A 19,634-nucleotide genomic window follows, 5' to 3' on the forward strand; every position below is an offset into this window, starting at 1 on the left:
CAGCTCTTATGCAGCACTTTTCATCTGTCAGTCTCAATGAGCTTTACACAAAGGATGGTAAGTATTATTATTCCCACTTTACAGATGGGGAAACTAAGGTGCACTGGGTAGGGTGGGATGACTCTCTGACAGTCACACAGCGAGTCAGTGGCAGAGCAGCAAAGAGAACCCAGATTTTCTCTCTGCCAAGGATCATATTTCCATGATCTTCAGCCACAGAGAGGCATGTTCAGAGGCTTTCTGCCAGGCTCTGACAGTGCTACAGTTAATACCCCAGCAGAATGAAGTAGAAAAACAAAATAAATTCCATTTAAATGTGGTCATTTGCATATTTCATGGTGTGCTTTTTGTTAGACAAATGAACAACACAGGAGGCCTCATGCTGCAAGATGGCAGTGCCCTCCATGCCCACTGACTTCAACGAGAGTTGAGGATGCTCAGCACATTGTAGACTCAGGCCTGCGTTCAGTAGTGTTTGAGATGACTAGAACACAAGGGGGAGGATGGGCGCAGCATTCTGACAATTACAGAGCTCCTGGACTAATGCCCACTACAGCATTGCTCCCAGCAGATGAGCAGCCCATTGAGAGTAATGCTAGCTACTCAAGAGCTCCTCACTAATGAGGTGATCCTCAGATTCCATTCAGCGAGCCCTTTGTGGAACAGAGGGAGGAAGGATGCTGGACAGCAATGCTTACCGCGGAGGTGTCAGAGTCCAGAGATGGGATTTGGTCTTTCACTGCAGAGAGGATGGCTCCCCAGTGTAAGGTTCTGTTGCCCCGGAAAGGGGTTGTAAGATCCTCAGATGGATCCTCTCTTTCCTGACCTTGTCCTTCTGATGCCATTTGAAACAGCTCCCATATAACCAACTCACAGGCCAAAGGGCTTCAGCACATGCCACTAAAGAAAAAGAGGTAGCATCAGCACAGGGTAGGAATGGATCCCTTGTGCATTAAGCTTTAGCTTAATTCTTGGGAATCCTGTAATTCTGATTGTTATACGGTCAGCAATACCCCAGCACTGGACATGATCTGCAGTATAATGGATTATATGGAGCCTGTCTTTCCACCTCAGTCCAATGAGGCTGACATCTTTGTGCCCCTGGCATAATTTAGAACAGTCTGAGAGCTGTTCTAAATTGTGCTGGCTTCTAATAGCACCCTCACACATACCTCAGCTCACCCCTTACATTAGGAGAGGGTCAGGAAGGGGTGATGTAAAGTTAGTACTGCCAGCTCTATGCCAGTCAAAGGTTCCCCCATAACAAGGGAATGCTTTAAGTATGTTTTGGATTGCAATAATAGCACAAAGGAGATCCAAAGATCTGCCCTTTGGATTTTGACTTCTCGTTTTTATGGAGAGTGGGTTCTTTCCTGGCTTCTTCCTACAGTAGATTGAGAAAGGGTATTTCACAAGGGGCAGTGGAGGCTGCCTCCTTGCTCACTGCATAATTCATACTATTAGGGGACCTTTTCGTTTTCAATTTGTGATACAATCATGCAATTTCCACAGGAACTGAAAATGGGAGTAAAAATGTTTTAACTGGTAATAAAGGTTGGGAGGCTGCTATTGTATGGAGTTCAGTCACTGATTTAATTACGCTTATGATTATATTATACTTCTTAAATCACTTGTATTGCAGCAGGTTGACAGAGTGCTTTACATACAGAGCAAGGCTCATTCTCTGCCCAAGGAGCTTACAATTTAAGATACACAAGGTGAATAACGTGCCTGTGAATGCTTTGCATGTCATCTATCTAATGTGTCTCCTTTATCCATATCGGACAGTGTTGAGTTTGCATGGCATCTGATGCCTGACATGGGGCTGGATTTATGTGGTGAGATTAGCACAAGAATGACGTCACCTCTAGAGAATGAATGGGAGCTGCTGAATGCAAAGTTACTCCCATGAGGCTGGGATGAGTTGGTTACTGGGGTTACTCCCCCGCCAGTGCCTTTTCTGATCTACAGAGGCATGGAGTTCCCCATATGAAACCCAAGATCTCTGTCATAGGTGGAGACAGTAACAGGAAACATAGGAATAGCCTGGCTGGATCAGACCCAATGTCCATGTTGTCCACTGGCCAGCATCAGATGCTTCAGTGGAAGGTGCAACCACCCTTGCATTAGGTAGCAGTGAGATAATCTACCCTTAATTTTAGGTTTATTCCCCTCCTATCCCCTAATATCTAGAAATTGCATTAAAACCTGAATTATGATATTTAACATCTCTTCCAAAATTTGTTAGCATTAATTATTACAATTCTGTGATAGTCTTACTATCCTTATAAATAGCTTTTATCTAGTGCTTTTCAACAGTTAATCTCAAAGCACTTCACAAAGGCGGAGGAGGGTCAGTATCATTATCCCCCTTCTATGGTTGAGGAAACTGAGACACAGTGCAGTGAAGTGACCATGCTCACCCAGCAGGCAGTGCACCAGGGTTCCCTCTCTCCATTACACCACACTGCCTCTGTCCAATCCATATGGACAATCTTTTGTTAATCTTACTAAATTTTTGACCTCAGTGACATTCTGTGGCAGAGTTCCATGGATTAATTATGTGTTGTGTGAAAAAGTATTTCCTTATATCAGTTTTGAGTTTGCCACCTTGCAATTCCATTGTGTCCACTTGTTTTTATGTTAAGAGACAGGGAGAACAGAAGGTCCTGATCTACCTTCTTGATACCATTCATTATTTTATAGGCTTTCATCATGTCTCCTCTTATTAGTCTCCTTTCTAAAGTAACTATCCCAGTCTTTGCAATCTTTCTTATATGAGATTTTCCATTACCCTAACCACTTTAATCACCCTTCTGTGAACCCCTTGTAATATTGCAATATCCTGTTTGAGATGCAGTTATCAGTACTGCACACAGTATACTGCCACAACACTGATTCATAATGATGGCGTTATAATATTCTCTATTATTCTCCAGCCCATTCTTTATGCCACCTAACATCTTGCTTGCTTTTTTGAAAGCAGCTGCACACTGGGCAGAGATTTGAATTGAGCTGTTCACAATAATGCCCAGGCCCCTTTCCAGAACGGGCACCGTTAACATGGTACCCTGCCCCGGTGTAGGAATAGTTTAAATGTTCCCTTCTGACGTGCGCCACTTTGCAGTTATCGATCCTGTATTCCATCTGCCCTGTGGTGCCCTGCCCTGGGTGGGACCCTCTGGAGGTCCGCCTGGGTCCGCCTGAAGCTAAACAACTTGGCGTGAGCCGCAGTTTTTGCTCCCCGCACCTTCCCCGGCTCATTCCTGACTGGGCTGAACAGCGGATCCGGGAACACGCCCCCGTCCCAGCCCTGATCTGGGACAACACGCGGCCTCTCCCGCCAGGCTAGCAGCCGCGGCCCCTCTGCCCTGGCCCCGGCCCCGGCCCCGGGCCTCTGCACAGACCAACCACCGCCTGGGCCCCAACAGCTTCGAGCGGCCGCCGGGCTCGGCCCCAACCCCGCCCCCAGCCGCTCCCTGGCTCCGCCCCCGCGCTTCCTCCCGTTCCCATGGTAACCAGGCCAACCATCGCCAGCGCCCCTGCCCGCAAACCGTCTCCCCGACTCTGCCCCCCCCTCCCAGCCCCGTGTCCACCCCCACGGTCTCGCCACACAGCGGAGCGCTAACCCTCCTCCACCCACCCCACTCACATCACACCTCAGAGCCCCCTCGCCGCTTCCCGACCGCTTGCTCCGCCCCACTGCCGAGGTCCTGGCAGAATAAATTCTAGCTCACAAATACAAAGCAAAAAATAAAAAAACAAGGAGTGCGGTGGCACGTTAAAGCCTAACAGATTTATCTGGGCATAAGCTTTTGTGGGTAAAAAACCCACTCCTTAGGATGCATGGAGACTCCATGCACATGAGACGCCATGCATCTTAAGAAGTGGGTTTTTTACCCACGAAAGCTTATGCCCAAATAAATCTGTTAGGCTTTAAGTGCCACCGGACTCCTCATTGTTTTTGTGGCTACAGACTAACACGGCTACTCCTCTGATACTAAACACAAAGCCCTTTCCCAGAGCAAATAGCTAATTCTAATCCATTCCTTCCTTCCTACATCTCCCCTTCCTTATCGCAGACTGCTAATTCCTGCCTTTTCCCTGCCAGGACTTCACTCAACTTCCTCTTTCTCGTATCTCGTTGGTTAATTTGAGCCCAGCCTCATGGGAGTCTCATTCTCTATTGGTTGTTTAGCAGGATTGGGGAGTAGGCAACAAATTGCCGCGAGGTAGTGTGGGGTTTGTAGTTTCGCCACGGTTGGTCACAGGGAAAGAGCTGTAGGAGCTGCGCTCCCAGCGTTCTGGGCGCGCGAGGGACTTCCGGGAGCGGCGCTGAGCGAGGTGCCCGGCCCTGGCAGAGTGCGGCGAGGTGACGCGCGGGACGGCACGGGACGAGCGGGGGTGTCCAGGCTGCGACCTTCGCCTGGGGGTGCTGGGGCGGGGACCCCGCTGGGGCCGGCCGGCTCCAGCCGCCTGGTGCCAGGCAGCCGCGCTGAGGCGGGGATCCCGCTGGGGCCGGCCGGCTCCAGCCGCCCGGTGCCAGGCAGCCGCGCTGGGGTGGGGACACCGCTGGGGCCGACCGGTTTCTGCCGCTTTGGTGCCAGGCAGCCGCGCTGAGGCAGGTCCCCGTTGGGGCCGGCTGGCTCCAGCCGCTCGGTGCCCCGGGATGAGGCAGCTGCTGGCTTGCTGTGTGCAGTAGTCTAAAAGGCAGCTGGTGGACTGCAGGGCAAGCCACTGCCTAAAAACGGGAGTGACAGAGGCACCTCCCATCCCCACCCTCGGAGCACCTTGCACGGATGTTGCTCTGCGCCCGCAGAAACTGGCCACGTGTGTTTAAGGGACAGGCTGTGCCCAGGAGGCTTTTGCTCCGAAGGCTCCCAACGTGTGTAATCTCTCGGGGATGGCTATATTTCCTATGGAGTACAGCCGCAAGGCTGCACAGAAGCTCCTAGACTGGTTCATGATGGGGCAGTGGTGGTTCACAAACTCAGTGTGGAGGGAGAGCTCTATGTGGTATTATTTTTGAGAGGAGGGTTTGTTCTGTTTTAATCATCATGTAGGATCCAATGTAAAAGTTCATTTCCAGATGTAATATTTAGGCTTTGTTCTGTTGTTTATGTACAAATATAATCAGTGTAGCAAAAGATGCCTAAAGCAACAGATGATTACGCTAGGGTCTTCTTTAGGGCTGAATCTATTGAAAACCAGGTGTCCCATTTAGGAACAGAGGCTTTTTATATTTTTTTTTAAAAGGAGATTAAAAATGACAAACTGAATAAAAGTATTGGTTGCATTTGGTTTTTATTGCCAACCACCTGGTGTGATTTGGTTAAGGCAGCTGCTTGAACCCATGAGTAATTTTACACACATGAATACTCATTTACTTCCATGGGACTATAGCTACCTAAGGTATTTATTTACCACTGTCATAGTACCTGAGCACATGCCCATCTTTAATATAGTTATCCTTACAACTCCCTCCCACCATGATATAGGGCAGTGCTATTATCTCCATTTGACTGATGGAGAACTGAATCGCAGAAAGACTTAAGTGACTTGACCGAGATCACACAGGAAGTCTGTGATGGAGCAGGAAGTTGAACCTTGGTCTCCCAAGTCCCAGGCTGGTGCTCTAATCAGTGGACCATTGTTCTTCCTTGTATACTGCTGTGTGTTTACTGCATCAGAAGTGAAGAGCTCTATGCTGCAAAAACATGCTGCCAGACAGTGATTACAACCTTGAGTAGTCCCATTATCTTCAGTGAGACTACTGTGGTATTATTATTTGTTGTTTGTAATACAATAGTCATAACTTCCCCTCTGTTCTGCCCTTTTGTCCTGCTCACCTTTCCATTTAACTAATCCGCCTCCAAAAAGAGTTTTGGTATGAATGTGCCATTTATTGCCATCACATTGCTCGCTCTGTTTGTGTGTTATATCCTTTTCCCCTGAACTTTGGCTGTCTTGTCTATTTAGAGTGTAAGCTCTCCGGGGCAGAGACCGTCTACTTTTCTGTGTGTATGCTTCCTAGCACAATGGGGCCCTGATCTTGTTTGATTACTAGACACTACTGTAATAAACATGATTATTAATGATAATGACAACACAGAACTGAGGATGAAAGAAAGGAACAGTTGGGTGGGAAGCTTGAGCAGAGGGAAGGCAGTAGGAACACAACGCACAGTCAGTCTGTGGAACTCCTTGCCAGGTGGTGTTGTGAAGGCCAAGACCATAACAGGGTTAAAAAAAAGAGATGATTCATGGAGGATAAGTCCATCAATGGCTATTAGCCAGGATGGGCAGAGATGGTGTCCCTAGTCTCTGTTTGCTAGAAGCTAGGAATGAGTGACAGGGGATGGATCACTTGATGATTACCTGTTCTGTTCATTCCCTCTGGGGCATCTGGCACTGGCCACTGTCGGAAGACAGGATACTGGGCTAGATGGATCTTTGGTCTGACCCAGTAGGGCCGTTCTTATGTAAATGAGATGGAGGCAGAGGCACAGTTGTGGAGGGCCTTGAATGTTCTAATCTTTATTTAAATTTTAAAGGTACATTTGGAATGTCAAACTGTGGCTGCATCTTCACTGTGTAAAAAGGTGTGTTCGTACCTCAAGGGAAAATGTTAGCAAAGACAAGGCAGTTTGTTGTTTTCACACCAGTTAGCGAGTAAAGGTAAAGACACTCAGGGAGAACCTAGTTTTTAACCTGGATTGCTCATTTGTGTGAAAATGACAGACTGCCTTGTCTTCACCAGGATTTTACCTTGAGTTAAGGACACCACACCTCTTTTCTCCCAGTGAAGACGGACTTTTTAAGGTGTTTGTACATGGCATAGCACAGTGAGGCCCCCTTCTTGTTGGGACCTTTTGGCACTACTGTCATAGAAATAATCATACCATCATGCAAAATAAGTATCTTGGGAGTTATCCTAATAAAGCAACCGTCATGTACCAGTACATCCTGATTATGTAGAATAGATTGAATTCCATTTTTTTTTTTTTGTATTATAAAAGTGTATAGGTGTGTGGAAGAGAAGGGGTGGGTTTTGAGATAAATGAGTCTTTAATAGGTTACAAGAAAGAGAAATAATTATTGTCCCAAAACTCCAAATGATTAAGAAAATACAAATAAGACAGAAAACACTAGAGCCAGCTGTGTCAGCTGGCTTTATTAAAGAGCTGAGCAAATGTGTGATCCCATCTATAGGTTATTAACACATTCCCATCTCCCACAGTCTAGGGAAGGAAAATGGACCTTAACCTTTTAGGCAGTCATGAAATTATGCTACCCTTTGTAATTAAGTTACTGCATCCAGTCCAGTGGGCAAACTGCAAATCAACTGGCGGGTCCATTATTTATTTAAAATGTGTTTGAGCAATTTCCAAGATGCACAGAGGCAGGATTAAGCTGCTCCTGAAGTGCTGAGGAAATAAGCACTAATTTAGCAAGGTTGTTTCTGTAGGCCCTGAAGACGCATTAAAGGAGTCAGCTGCATTCAGGTGATGTTACTACTTTATTTTGAAAGGCAACTCAGCATTTGACACAGTTGTCATTACTAACATCCACCATTCAGTTTAAGCAGGGTTTTTCCTCTCTCTAGGGTTTTCCTACAGTTTCCCCTGTGCGTATTTTGTCTCTTTTGACTATAAACGGTTCACATGAGGAATCACTTCTCTCTTGTACAGTGCAGAGCGTGCTGTCAGCACTTAACAAACAGAATTTAATGCCTAATCTTGACAAGGGTTTTCAAATTCCATTTTAACCATATTTTGACTGGAGAGAGAATCATAGAATCGTAGGACTGGAAGGACCTCAAGAGGTCATCTAGTCCAGTCCCCTGCACTCACGGCAGGATGAAGTATTATCTGGACCATCCATGACAGGTGTTTATCTAACCTGATCTTAAAAATCTCAAATGATGGAGATTCCACAACCTCCCTAGGCAATTTATTCCAGTGCTTAACCACCCTGACAGGAAATTTTCCTAATGTCATAAGACCATAAGAATGGCCATACTGGGTCAGACCAAAGGTCCATCCACCCTGTATCCTGTCTACCGACAGTGACCAATGCCAGGTGTCCCAGAGGTAACAGGTAATGATCTCCTGCCATCCATCTCCACCCTCCGAAAACAGAGGCTAGGGACACCATTCCTTACCCATCCTGGCTAATAACTGTTAATGGACTTGACCTCCATGAATTTATCTAGTTCTCTTTTAAACCCTGTTATAGTCCTAGCCTTCACAACCTCCTCAGGCAAGGAGTTCCACAGGTTGACTGAGCGCTGTGTAAAGAAAAACTTCCTTTTATTTGTTTTAAACCTCCTGCCCATTAATTTCATTTGGTGGCCCCTAGTTCTTATATTATGGGAACAAGTAAATAACTTTTTCTTATTCACTTTCTCCACACCACTCGTGATTTTATATACCTCTATCATATCCCCCCTTAGTTCCCTCTTTTCCAAGCTGAAAAGTCCTAGCCTCTTTAATCTCTCCTCGTATGGGACCCGTTCCAAACCCCTAATCATTTTAGTTGCCCTTCTCTGAACCTTTTCTAATGCCAGTATATCTTTTTTGAGATGAGGAAACCACATCTGTATGCAGTATTCAAGATGTGGGCGTACCATGGATTTATATAAGGGCAATAAGATAGTCTCCATCTTACTCTCTATTCCTTTTTTAATGATTCCTAACATCCTACTTGCTTTTTTGACTACCGCTGCACACTGTGTGGACATCTTCAGAGAGCGATCCACGATAACACAAAGATCTCTTTCCTGATTAGTTGTAGCTAAATTAGCCCCCATCATATTGTGTATATATAGTTGGAGATATTTTTTTCCAATGTGCATTACTTTACATTTATCCACATTAAATTTCATTTACCATTTTGTTGCCCGATCACTTAGTTTTGGAAGATATTTCTGAAATTCTTCAGTCTGCTTTGGTCTTAACTATCTTGAGCAGTTTATTATCATCTGCAAACTTTGCCACCTCACTGTTTACCCCTTTCTCCAGGTCATTTATGAATAAGTTGAATAGGATTGGTCCTAGGACTGACCCTTGTGGAACACCATTAGTTTACCCCTCTCCATTCTGAAAATTTACCATTTATTCCTACCCTTTGTTCACTGTCTTTTAACCTGTTCTCAATCCATGAAAGGATCTTCCCTCTTATCCCATGACAACTTAATTTACGTAAGAGCCTTTGGTGAGGGACCTTGTCAAAGACTTTCTGGAAATCTAAGTACCCTATGTCCACTGGATCCCCCTTGTCCGCATGTTTGTTGACCCCTTCAAAGAACTCTAATAGATTAGTAAGACATGATTTCCCTTTACAGAAACCATGTTGACTTTTGACCAACAATTTGTTCTTCTATGTGTCTGACAATTTTATTCTTTATTGTTTCAACTAATTTGCCCGGTACTGACTTTAGACTTACCGGTCTGTAATTGCCGGGATCACCTCTAAAGCCATTTTTAAATATTGGTGTTACATTAGCTATCTTCCAGTCATTGGGTACAGAAGCTGATTTAAAGGACAGGTTACAAACCATAGTTAATAGTTCCGCAATTTCACATTTGAATTCTTTCAGAACTCTTGGGTGAATGCCATCTGGTCCTGGTGACTTGTTACTGTTAAATTTATCAATTAATTCCAAAACCTCCTCTAGTGACACTTCAATCTGTGACAATTCCTCAGATTTGTCACCTACAAAGGATGGCTCAGGTTTGGGAATCTCCCTAACATCCTCAGCTGTGAAGACTGAAGCAAAGAATTCGTTTAGTTTCTCTGCAATGACTTTATTGTCTTTAAGTGCTCCTTTTGTATCTCCATCATCCAGAGGCCGCACTGGTTGTTTAGCAGGCTTCCTGCTTCTGATGTACTTAAACATTTTATTATCTTTTGAGTTTTTGGCTAGCTGTTCTTTAAACTCCCTTTTGGCTTTTCTTATTACATTTTTACACTTAATTTGGCAGTGTTTATGCTCCTTTCTATTTACCTCACTAGGATTTGACTTCCACTTTTTATCTCTCACTGCTTCTTTCACATGGTTGTTAAGCCATGGTGGCTCTCTTTTAGTTCTTTTACTGTGTTTTTTAATTTGGTAAAGTGTCCATGCAGCTTGCAGGGATTTCACTCCAGTCACTGTACCTTTTAATTTCTGTTTAACTAACCTCCTCGTTTTTGCATAGTTCCCCTTTCTGAAATTAAATGCCATAGTGTTGGGCTGTTGAGGTGTTCTTCCCACCACAGGAATGTTAAATGTTGTTATATTATGGTTCCTATTTCCAAGTGGTCCTGTTATAGTTACCTCTTGGACCAGATCCTGCACTCCACTCAGGACTAAATAGAGAATTGCCTGTCCCCTTGTGGGTTCCTGTACCAGCTGCTCCAAGAAGCAGTCATTTAAAGTATCGAGAAATTTTGCCCACCCTAAACCGTTCCATCCTAAACCGCCCTTGCTGCAATTTAAGCCCATTGCTTCTTGTCTTATCCTCAGAGGTAAGGAGAAAAGTTGTTTTTTTTTTCCCCCCTCCTCCTTGTAACAACCTTTTATGTACTTGAAAACTGTTATCATGTCCCCTCTCAGTCTTCTCTTCGCCACACTAAATAAACCTAAATTTTTTCAATCTTTCCTTATGTTTTCTAGACTGTTAATGATTTTTTGTTGCACTTCTTTGGATTTTCTCCAATTTGTCCACATCTTTCTTGAAATAGGGTGCCCAGAACTGGACACAATACTCCAGTTGAGGCGGAGCAGAGTGCAAGGATTACTTCTTGTGTCTTGCTTACAACACTCCTGCTAATACATCCCAGAATTTTGTATGTATGTTTGTTTGTTTGCTTGTTTTTCCAACAGTGTTACACTGTTGACTCATATTTAGCTTGTGATCCACTATGACCCCCAGATCTCTTTCTGCAGTACTCCTTCCTAGGCAGTCATTTCCCATTTTGTATGAGTGCAACTGATTGTTCCTTCCTAAATGGAGTACTTTGTATTTGTCCTTGTTGAATTTCATCCTATTTTCTTCAGACCATTTCTCCAGTTTGTCCAGATCATTTTGAATTTTAATCCTATCCTCCAAAGCATTTGCAACTCCTCCCAACTTGGTATCATCCGCAAACTTTATAAGTGTACCTTCTATGCCATTATCTAAATCAGGGGTCAGCAAACTTTCAGAAGTGGTGTGCCGAGTCTTCGTTTATTCTCTCTAATTTAAGGTTTCTAATTTTAATGTTTTTAGAAGGTCTCTTTCTATAAGTCTATAGTATATAACTAAACTATTGTGGTATGTAAAGTAAATAAGGTTTTTAAAATGTTTAAGAAGCTTCATTTAAAATTAAATTAAAATACAGAGCCCCCCGGACAGGTGGCCAGGACCCGGGCAGTGTGAGTGCCACTGAAAATCAGCTCGCATGCCGCCTTCGGCACGCGTGCCATAGGTTGCCTACCCCTGATCTAAATCATTGATGAAGATATTGAACAGAACTGGACCCAGAACTGATCCTTGCAGGAAGGAACAAAACCATGGCTGCTAACAATCTTAAAATCAGTTTAAAAGATGATTTCTAGCATTGTTTGTTTTGTTGTTTGTAGAGTAGACAGGACCAAATGGTCTAGAACAGTGGTTCCCAAACTGGGGTTCGCGAAATGTTACAGGGGATTCTCAGGGAAAAAAATCCCTAATGGCGGACAGAGCTGTCCCTAGGGACCCGGACCCCAGGCACCATGGGGCCAGCAGCCCGGAGCCCCTGGACTTCCAAGAGCTAAGCAGACCAAAGCAAGCATATCTATCACACTGAGGAGATTTAAACTTCAAGACTTCTTATAAGAAATGGAAAGGGAGGTGGATATTTTTTGCTGTTTTTAAAATTAAATAGGCAGCTAGTATAGTTTTTAAAATTATGATGAAGAACAAGTTTAAGCTTTGTTGTAACGTGCATTGTTTGCCTGGACTGCTCAAGACCTGAATGCTTGTGTAGGAGAAACTCTTTAAGTTGGCTTCTTAAATACCTTCATGCTGGTTTCACATCTGATTACTCCTTGATGAAACATAGCAGTCTTGTCTTATAACAGGCTTATTCAAAGTGATACAAGCTACGAAAGTGAGCTCTTGGAAGAGTGTTGCCATTTTCATAATGTAATAAAAATACTGTAATGATTAATAATAATAGTGTGTAATAAGCATGGCATCAAAATAAATTTTATATTTCCAAGATCACTGCTTTTATAATTTATACTCGTGTAAAGGAGAAAATCCCTGGAAATATTCATTTTTAGGAGCGGGGTTCACGAGATTTGACATTTTAGTGAAAGGGGTTCATAGGTTGTTAAAGTTTGGGAACCACTGGTCTAGAACAACAGTAAAGGGCTGTCATGGAGGATCTGCAGCAACCACTTGTTGTTTCACAGGAGAGCTTTGTTGACCAAGGAAGGGGAGAGGAGGGGTTCAGTTTATGGGTAGGAATTCAGCATGACATATCTCTAAGAAGATCACACTTTCAAAGCTGAGGATGTCTCAGCTCCAGAGCCAAGTGGTCACACCACAGTACTATCAGATCCTGAAGTCGGAACTGAAAGTTCTGTTATGCTTTGGCTCTACAGGTCATGATGTCAGAGCTGAGTGATGAAGCCAGCGAATCGGAGCTCCTGAACCGCAGCCTGTCCATGTGGCATGGGGTAGGCCAGATGATCTGTCGAGAAGAGCTGGATGTTCCACTAGACCTACACACAGCGTCCTCCATTGGCCAGTATGAGGTGGTGCAGGAGTGCATTCAGCGGTAAGGAATGAGCAGAGTGTGACTAACACAGCTTTGTTGTTACTTATGCTGATTATATTTTTAAATGACAGCAGTACAGGGTCAGGCTGCACTAGGATAATGACCCTTTGCCAGTGAACTTCAGTGGTATCAGATCATTTGCTCAGTGTAAAGTGATTTGTGGACCATGTTTGGGATGGGGAAATTCACCCCCCCCCCAAATTCCCACTGATTCAGCTGAACTGGAGTTAGAGCTAATGGGGAGCCACAGTGTAGCAAGGCTCCAGTGCCTGACTTGTTTTTATTTTAACTACAAAGGTAAAAAAAGATGATGTTGACTACAAGAGTCTGTGCTGCAGCTGTGACCAGCTTTAGTATTGGTTCAGCTGATTTCTTTTTACTTACTTTATTTTTTTTTTAAAGTGGGGAACTGGATTTAAATAAGAGAAACTGTGGTGGCTGGACCCCACTGATGTACGCCTCCTACATCGGGCATGATACCATCGTGCATCTGCTGCTGGAGGCGGGAGTGAATGTGAACGTCCCGACGCCGGAAGGGCAGACCCCACTCATGCTGGCCTCCAGTTGTGGCAATGAGAGTGTTGCCTACTTCCTCCTCCAGGTGGGTGTTCAGGAATGGCTAGGAAAAGCTGCTATTGCAAAATTGAAATGCCTGAGGAGTGGAATCCTCCAGCAGTTCTGACAGAGAACCGTAAGCTCGGTGTGCTGCTGTAAATTCAGCTTCCTGACAGGGATTCAAACTTTCCCAGAATCACAGCTCAGAGGGCAATGGCTAACAGACGCAGGAGAGATGCTGCAGTAAAGAACATTCTCTGTTCTCTTGAAGCAAGGCGCAGAGCTGGAGATGAAGGACATTCATGGCTGGACTGCCCTCTTCCACTGCACCAGTGCTGGACACCAGCAGATGGTCAAATTCTTACTGGACAATGGGGCGAACGCCAACTGCAAGTAAGATAAAAAGATCTGGTATTTCTTTTCTGTCTCAAGGATTTCCACATGATTTCCAATGCAAAAGAAGCACATTAGCATAAGAAGTGCTCAAAGCATAAAGGAAGAAAATACATTCTGTCCCCTCCTTTTCCCTTGCAGTTTAAGGATATAAGATGTAATCCACTATCCCGGTGGGCCTTGGAGTTAATGTAGTGATCATAGTGCCATGTAAACTGAGGATTGGATTCTGCCCACGGTGCCACATTTAAACCAACATCACGTGAAATGAGGTTCTGTTTTGGCTGATCTCTGTGAAAGTGAAAGGGCATTACAGCCTGCTCCTGACCTCAGTTGCACTCTGCTGCCGACCCATTATAACTCAGTCAGTGCTCATGCATGGTTGCTTAACACATTGGCTGGCTTCCCATGCCTATGCTTCTAAGAACCTGCCATTGGTAGCATGCACATCAAACAACCTGCTATGGTATGTGTTGGTCGTGCTGTTTCTATTTTGTTAATGTCTAATGATATTGACTTCCAAAACTGAAAACCCCAGATACTTATTGGTGGAAGTCAGTGTAGCTCTGAAATCAGTGGAGCTAAACCAGTTTATACCTGCCAAGGATCTAGCCCTGAAACTCCATTGACAATCTTACTACTTGAAGCAGAATAGCTGACTCTCCTTCCCTAGTTACGGTGGCTTTGCAGGACCCAGAGCAGTAAAATCTTTGTGATCATAACCCTGTTTCCTTAATTTTTCCATGGGAAGAAATGCTTGTTATGTAAATGCATAAAATATTTATTGCAATAAATATGTATGTTCTTGAATTTTTGGCCTATTTGCAACATCATCAGTGACTAAATTGCGTGATACACAAAGAGCCATGTCACAGGAAAAAGATCCTTCCAGGCCCTTATATAACATAGTACTAGCTGTCTATTGGCTTTGGACAGTATATAGGGTAGGACATTAGTGTTCAGTTGAACCTCAGCTCATCTTCCTCAGAGTTCTGAAAAACTTCTTTTGCATACCAAGGATCAAGCGTAGCTTGAAGCTTATCCCCAGCAAACAAACACAGTTCAGAATTCATGTATGTAGAAAATGCATATTAAATACAGCCAAAGCAGAGAATGTGGTGTGCAAGACAGAAACGGGGATGTGTCTGGCAGGATTTGACCCCCTCCTGGAATTGCCTTTCCTGCTAACTACATTGGTGAAAGAGTGGTGGGTTTCAGCTGGAGGTGCCCTGGTGGGACATGCTATAATGTTGGCCCCGTCCTGCCTGGGATAGAGGGATTAAAATAGTGGTTCTCAAACTTTTGTACTGTACCCCTTTCACATAGCAATCCTCTGAGTGAGACCCCCCCCCCTTATAAACAATAAACACTGTTTTATATATTTAACACCATTATAAATGCTGGAGGCAAAGTGGGGTTTGGGGTGGAGGCTGACAGCTTGGGACCTTCTATGTAATAACCTCGTGACCCCCTGAGGGGTCCCGACCCCCAGTTTGAGAACCCCTGGATTAAAATGACACTTTAGTGGAGGTGCTTTCTTGAGTAATACATGGCTTCATGAATTCATTTGGTAATGAATTCAATTTAACTTTTTGTGCTGGTTAAAGGGGCCAGTTTGACAAGCTCTGGAAATTGAGATCTTTTGCGAAGGCTTGGCAAGCTGGGGTGTGGGTTCTGCTTCAGTATTCAGTGGGCGAGATTTGCTCTTTGGTTCTTTTTCTGTATGTGACCAGCAAACCATATTATATCTTTAATTTCACCTGTCCTGAGTCCAACCTACATGAGCTTTTTCTCTCTTACCCAGGGAGCCTGTGTATGGATATACACCTCTGATGGAAGCAGCTGCCTCTGGCCATGAGATAATTGTCCAGTATCTTCTCAATCATGTAAGTGTCTGCCCAATTCTAAATAAACCCTAGAATCTTTAGGGTCCAAACTTACTGTCAGGAGAACACAGGATTTGAGAGATCAGGCCTTCCAAAGGGTTATATTTCCAGGCTGTTGCTCTCCATTACAAGTCCCCTCTGGTGGTAGGTCACAGCCTCATTGAGTTGTTTTGGGGGGTTGAATGCCTATACATCTGTTATTTAATAAAGCAGAGAGATCCCAAATCCAAACTAACCTCTCTCCACAACATGTATCTCCCCTAACAGCCCCTGTATGTTTACAGCATAGAATCTCTGGTCTTTCCTTAAGTGTAATTGGATTTTTCCAAAGGGGATGAAATGCTCCTTTTTCTCTCCTTTCTAATTCATATTTTGTTGCTAAAGAAACCCAAAATAACTTCCAAATTCCCACAGCCTCTTTCTGACTCACTATGTGCCTCACCCTTTCCCTCATGGTCTAATCTATTAAAACACTAGCCCATTTCCAGGGCAAAATTTCCATCTCTGCTTTCCAGAGGTGGTCTCTTTTGTTTTTTTCTCCTTGCAATAGGTGTTGCATTGGACACATCCAACAAATGTAGCCAGGGATCTTGTGGTCAGCAGCGTTGGTTCCTTCTGGACACCCTGCTGCTGCGGGAGTGTTAGCTAGCTGTAGCTTTTAGCAAAAAATCTTTTTTACCTGAGATTGGCTAGGAGTTGGAGCCCCAACCCAGGGGATTGTGACCGGGCCGTGATGACTTACACTACATAAGTTCCAGGCTAGGTTGCTGCACCTTGCTATGCCTAGGAATAAGCACTTCAAATTTGATAGAAGCTTCAGTTTTTCCAAAATGCAGCAGCATCCTAGCGGTCTGCTCATACGCTGGTGCCCCACAGACTATCAGGTCAAGTTCAAAATCTCTGTCCTTCCTCATGCCCCCTCCATAGAATTAGCCCAAGACACTTTGAGAGCATGTAATGATGATCTCCTATCTCAGGTGTTTTTCTCAGGAACTAGAAAGCTATCATTCCAAGGATGGGTGGGGCAGAAGTTGGGACTTTCTCAACAATATAGCTAATTAGGCTTCAATGCTTATTAACAGAGGAGACGAGAGACCCCCAATCTCACTGTCTTGAGACCAAAAATCAGCAGTGAAGAAGAGCTCTCAAAATACACAGTGAGAATGGTTCTAGTAGGAGCAGTCGCAGAACCAGAGTGTGTGTAAAATAACTGTTAAATAAAATTAGCTCCTCTTGTTAGACACAATGGTGAGGAAATTCCCCCTTCCCTCTACAGTGTCGCTTACCTTAGAAGTGAAGCCATGCTCTGTTGCACCATGCGCCAAGGGCACTGTTTGTTTTAATTGCTGGACATGCTGTGCTGTGCTGCTCTCCAGCTCACAGACTAAAGAACACAGTCTGTGCTGCCATGTTCCCATGCAAACGTCTGTCTGAATCCTCGCTCAGATGAAACAATCGTGGAATGAATTGTGCCTACTCTCCTCTTTCTGTCCATCCTAGGAGAGGAGGAGCAATTTGTTCAATGACACTCTAACCTGAGCAGGATTGTCCCGATTGTTTTGGATTTGAAACTCTGAGCCAGGCAGGACTAAGCCTGTGGGGCTACCGTCCTGACAGGCTTCTGGAATGTTGATATAAGTGTTGGTAATGATATTAATGCCCCAATAGTTTGAGGGCTGGTCTACGCTACCGCTTCAGTTGATGTAACTTCTGTCGCTCAGAGGTGTGAAAGACACTCCCCTGAGCGGTGCAAGTTACAGTGACCTAAGCTCTGTCCACACTGGCCCTGTCAGTGGGAGACGCTCTCGCAGAGGTGGAGTAATTATGCTGATAGGAGAGCGCTCTCCTATCAGCATAGCATGTCTTCACCAGATATGCTACAGTGGCGCAGCTGTGCTGATGTAGCACCATAGTGTAGACTTGTCCCTGAAATGGTCTAGATACTCAGGGCAAGTCAGACTATTGAAACAGCCCTTGTTATTAGCCTTTTTGACTCAGACAAAGCGTGATGTCAGTTATACCTGATCCACCTCAGGAGATCCTATCTAGTGCTTGTAGGCATGTGTATTCTGTCTAGCAGGCATCTTCCACCTCCATACTAATGTCTGAATATTCAGTCCTCTTGGCTTCTAACCACAGTGAGCCCCTTTATAAAATTTAAATGTAATTTGCATAGTGACTTTGTTCAGAAAGATGAAGCAATGAAGAAATAATCGGCAGCAGATCAAGCAAGATTCTGGTGGTGATGCAGAAAAGTGAGATATTGGGCTATTGTGATGAGAGAGCAGACAGCAAATCATTAGGCGCAGTAGCATTGAGAAGAGACTCGTGGAATTTATCCACGGATCTCAAGGAGCCTTACACTTCCATTAAAAAGGCTGACAAGAAGAAGGGGATCTTGATGGAATATGAATGTTCTTTGTTTCTCTTGAACTGTGTGTGTGGTGTCCATTCAGAACACGCACGCCAGAAGTATGCATTGCCTTCCCACAGGGCGTGAAGGTGGATGTGAGAGAGAACACAGGAGCCACGGCACGGACTCTGGCCATGAAGTATGGACACATGAAGATCGTGGGGCTGATGGATCTACGTGCAGCCCCCATGCCCAAAGTCTTCTGCAGGGGCCCAGGTAACTGAGACACCTCCCTGTATGTGCACGTTAAGGGAAGGTGCTTGGGGAAGAGGCTGTTGCTGTTTTATAGTGCAGTGATTGTGGGAGTGATACTTCAGGTGTCTGCTGGAAATCCCTCTCCTTTAAACAGCAGTGGAGTCTTGGATGGTAGCCCTTGTTGGTGCGAGGTGTGCCTGGCAAAGCTTCTGCTCCAGTCAACCATTGTTTGCTCACCCTTTGATTTGTTTCACTGTTTTTCCCACTGCTTTTAAAGGGCCAGTAGCAAATCAAGGATGTAAGTACACCTCTACCCCGATATAGCATGAATTCGGATATAACGCGGTAAAGCAGTGCTCCGGGGGGGCGGGGCTGCGCACTCTGGTGGCTCAAAGCAAGTTCGATATAAAGCGGTTTCACCTATAACGCAGTAAGATTTTTTTTTTTTTTTTTTTGGCTCCCGAGGACAGTGTTATATTGGGGTAGAGGTGTAGCTGGAGGTACTGTGCAGCTAACTCTGTGCTTGGGACAACAGGAAAATACTGTGAAGATCTGAGCTCCTCGGATGAATCGTGCTCCACTCCCCAGAGACAGAGACCAGTCCGTAAGACCAAGGGCCCCAGTATCCATGAGGGGCCCCAGGCTTTGGCTAAGATAACAGCTGTTGGAATTGCAGGGAAGAAGCAGTCTCGCTGTGGTGAGTGTGGGTCCGGGAATCTAACCATGAGGCTACTTCGTGATCTCAGGGGTGCCACAGTACTGCTTTGCTGTTACTCCGGCGCCAGCACTTCCCTGCTTCTTTAGATTGGGCCTTCCTGCATGGCTCCTACAGCTGCCAGCACTGAGCAAACACCCATCATTCCAGGGGCTGAAAGCCAGCTCTAAAAACCATCTCCCAGCTGATCCATGATAGGCATGAATTTTTTACTTACCAGCTGAGAATGTCCTTCAGCATCATCTCAATCTCTGTTTGCTGTCTGGCTCTTGAGATTGGCCCCTCTTCCCTTCCCAAGATAGACTCGGGAGTCACAGAGACATTCACAAACCAGCAGGAGTGTTGGGGGTTTCAAGACAGGCCAAACAGCAGGAATGATTAAACTAATCTCCCAGCTTCAGGGCCAGGTGACCTGTATCTGCCTGAGCACTGGGAAACACTTCCTGTTGCAGTGGAAATTGGTGAGGTCGGCCATGTGATGGGCAGGGAGAAACATCAGCTGGGTTTAAACATTAACCCCTTGATGAATGTGATGGGCTTGCCTAAATATAGGGCGGGCATGAGCTTTGCCCTGTGTTGGATGCATGGCGCAGAGTGGTGATGACCAGTGAGTCTAGCCAGCTACCTGGTTATCTTGGATGGCCAAGAATATTGATTTGTATTGAAGGAAAAATACCAACCCTCA

The 19,634-nt window shown here is 44.9% G+C and overlaps 2 protein-coding genes across 4 annotated transcripts in view; one reads left to right on the plus strand and one right to left on the minus strand.

The window, feature by feature from the left end:
• Positions 1-3,716, minus strand: part of DNAAF8 (dynein axonemal assembly factor 8) — a 152,035-nt gene extending 148,319 nt beyond the window's left edge. The window contains exons 1-2 of the mRNA XM_054043183.1: positions 3,660-3,716; positions 699-900 (exon numbers count right to left, since the gene is read on the minus strand). Coding sequence (XP_053899158.1) covers positions 699-845 — 147 coding nt within the window. The 5' untranslated portion in view covers positions 846-900; positions 3,660-3,716. The remainder of the gene's footprint in view (positions 1-698; positions 901-3,659) is intronic.
• Positions 3,717-4,297: 581 nt separating this feature from the next.
• The window catches only part of ANKS3 (ankyrin repeat and sterile alpha motif domain containing 3), a 35,807-nt gene continuing 20,470 nt past the window's right edge, over positions 4,298-19,634 (plus strand). The window contains exons 1-7 of one of the 3 annotated variants that reach the window (XM_054043012.1): positions 4,298-4,372; positions 12,617-12,792; positions 13,195-13,393; positions 13,619-13,740; positions 15,545-15,626; positions 18,120-18,255; positions 18,770-18,931. In XM_054043012.1, the coding sequence (XP_053898987.1) occupies positions 12,620-12,792; positions 13,195-13,393; positions 13,619-13,740; positions 15,545-15,626; positions 18,120-18,255; positions 18,770-18,931 (874 nt within the window). In that variant the 5' untranslated portion in view covers positions 4,298-4,372; positions 12,617-12,619. Of the gene's footprint in view, positions 4,373-4,444; positions 4,886-12,616; positions 12,793-13,194; positions 13,394-13,541; positions 13,741-15,544; positions 15,627-18,119; positions 18,256-18,769; positions 18,932-19,634 lie in introns of those variants that run through there. The other 2 variants (XM_054043014.1, XM_054043015.1) reach the window with 2 other exon arrangements.

Source organism: Malaclemys terrapin, chromosome 10 (assembly GCF_027887155.1).
Source record: "Malaclemys terrapin pileata isolate rMalTer1 chromosome 10, rMalTer1.hap1, whole genome shotgun sequence".
Lineage (NCBI taxonomy): Eukaryota > Metazoa > Chordata > Testudines > Emydidae > Malaclemys > Malaclemys terrapin.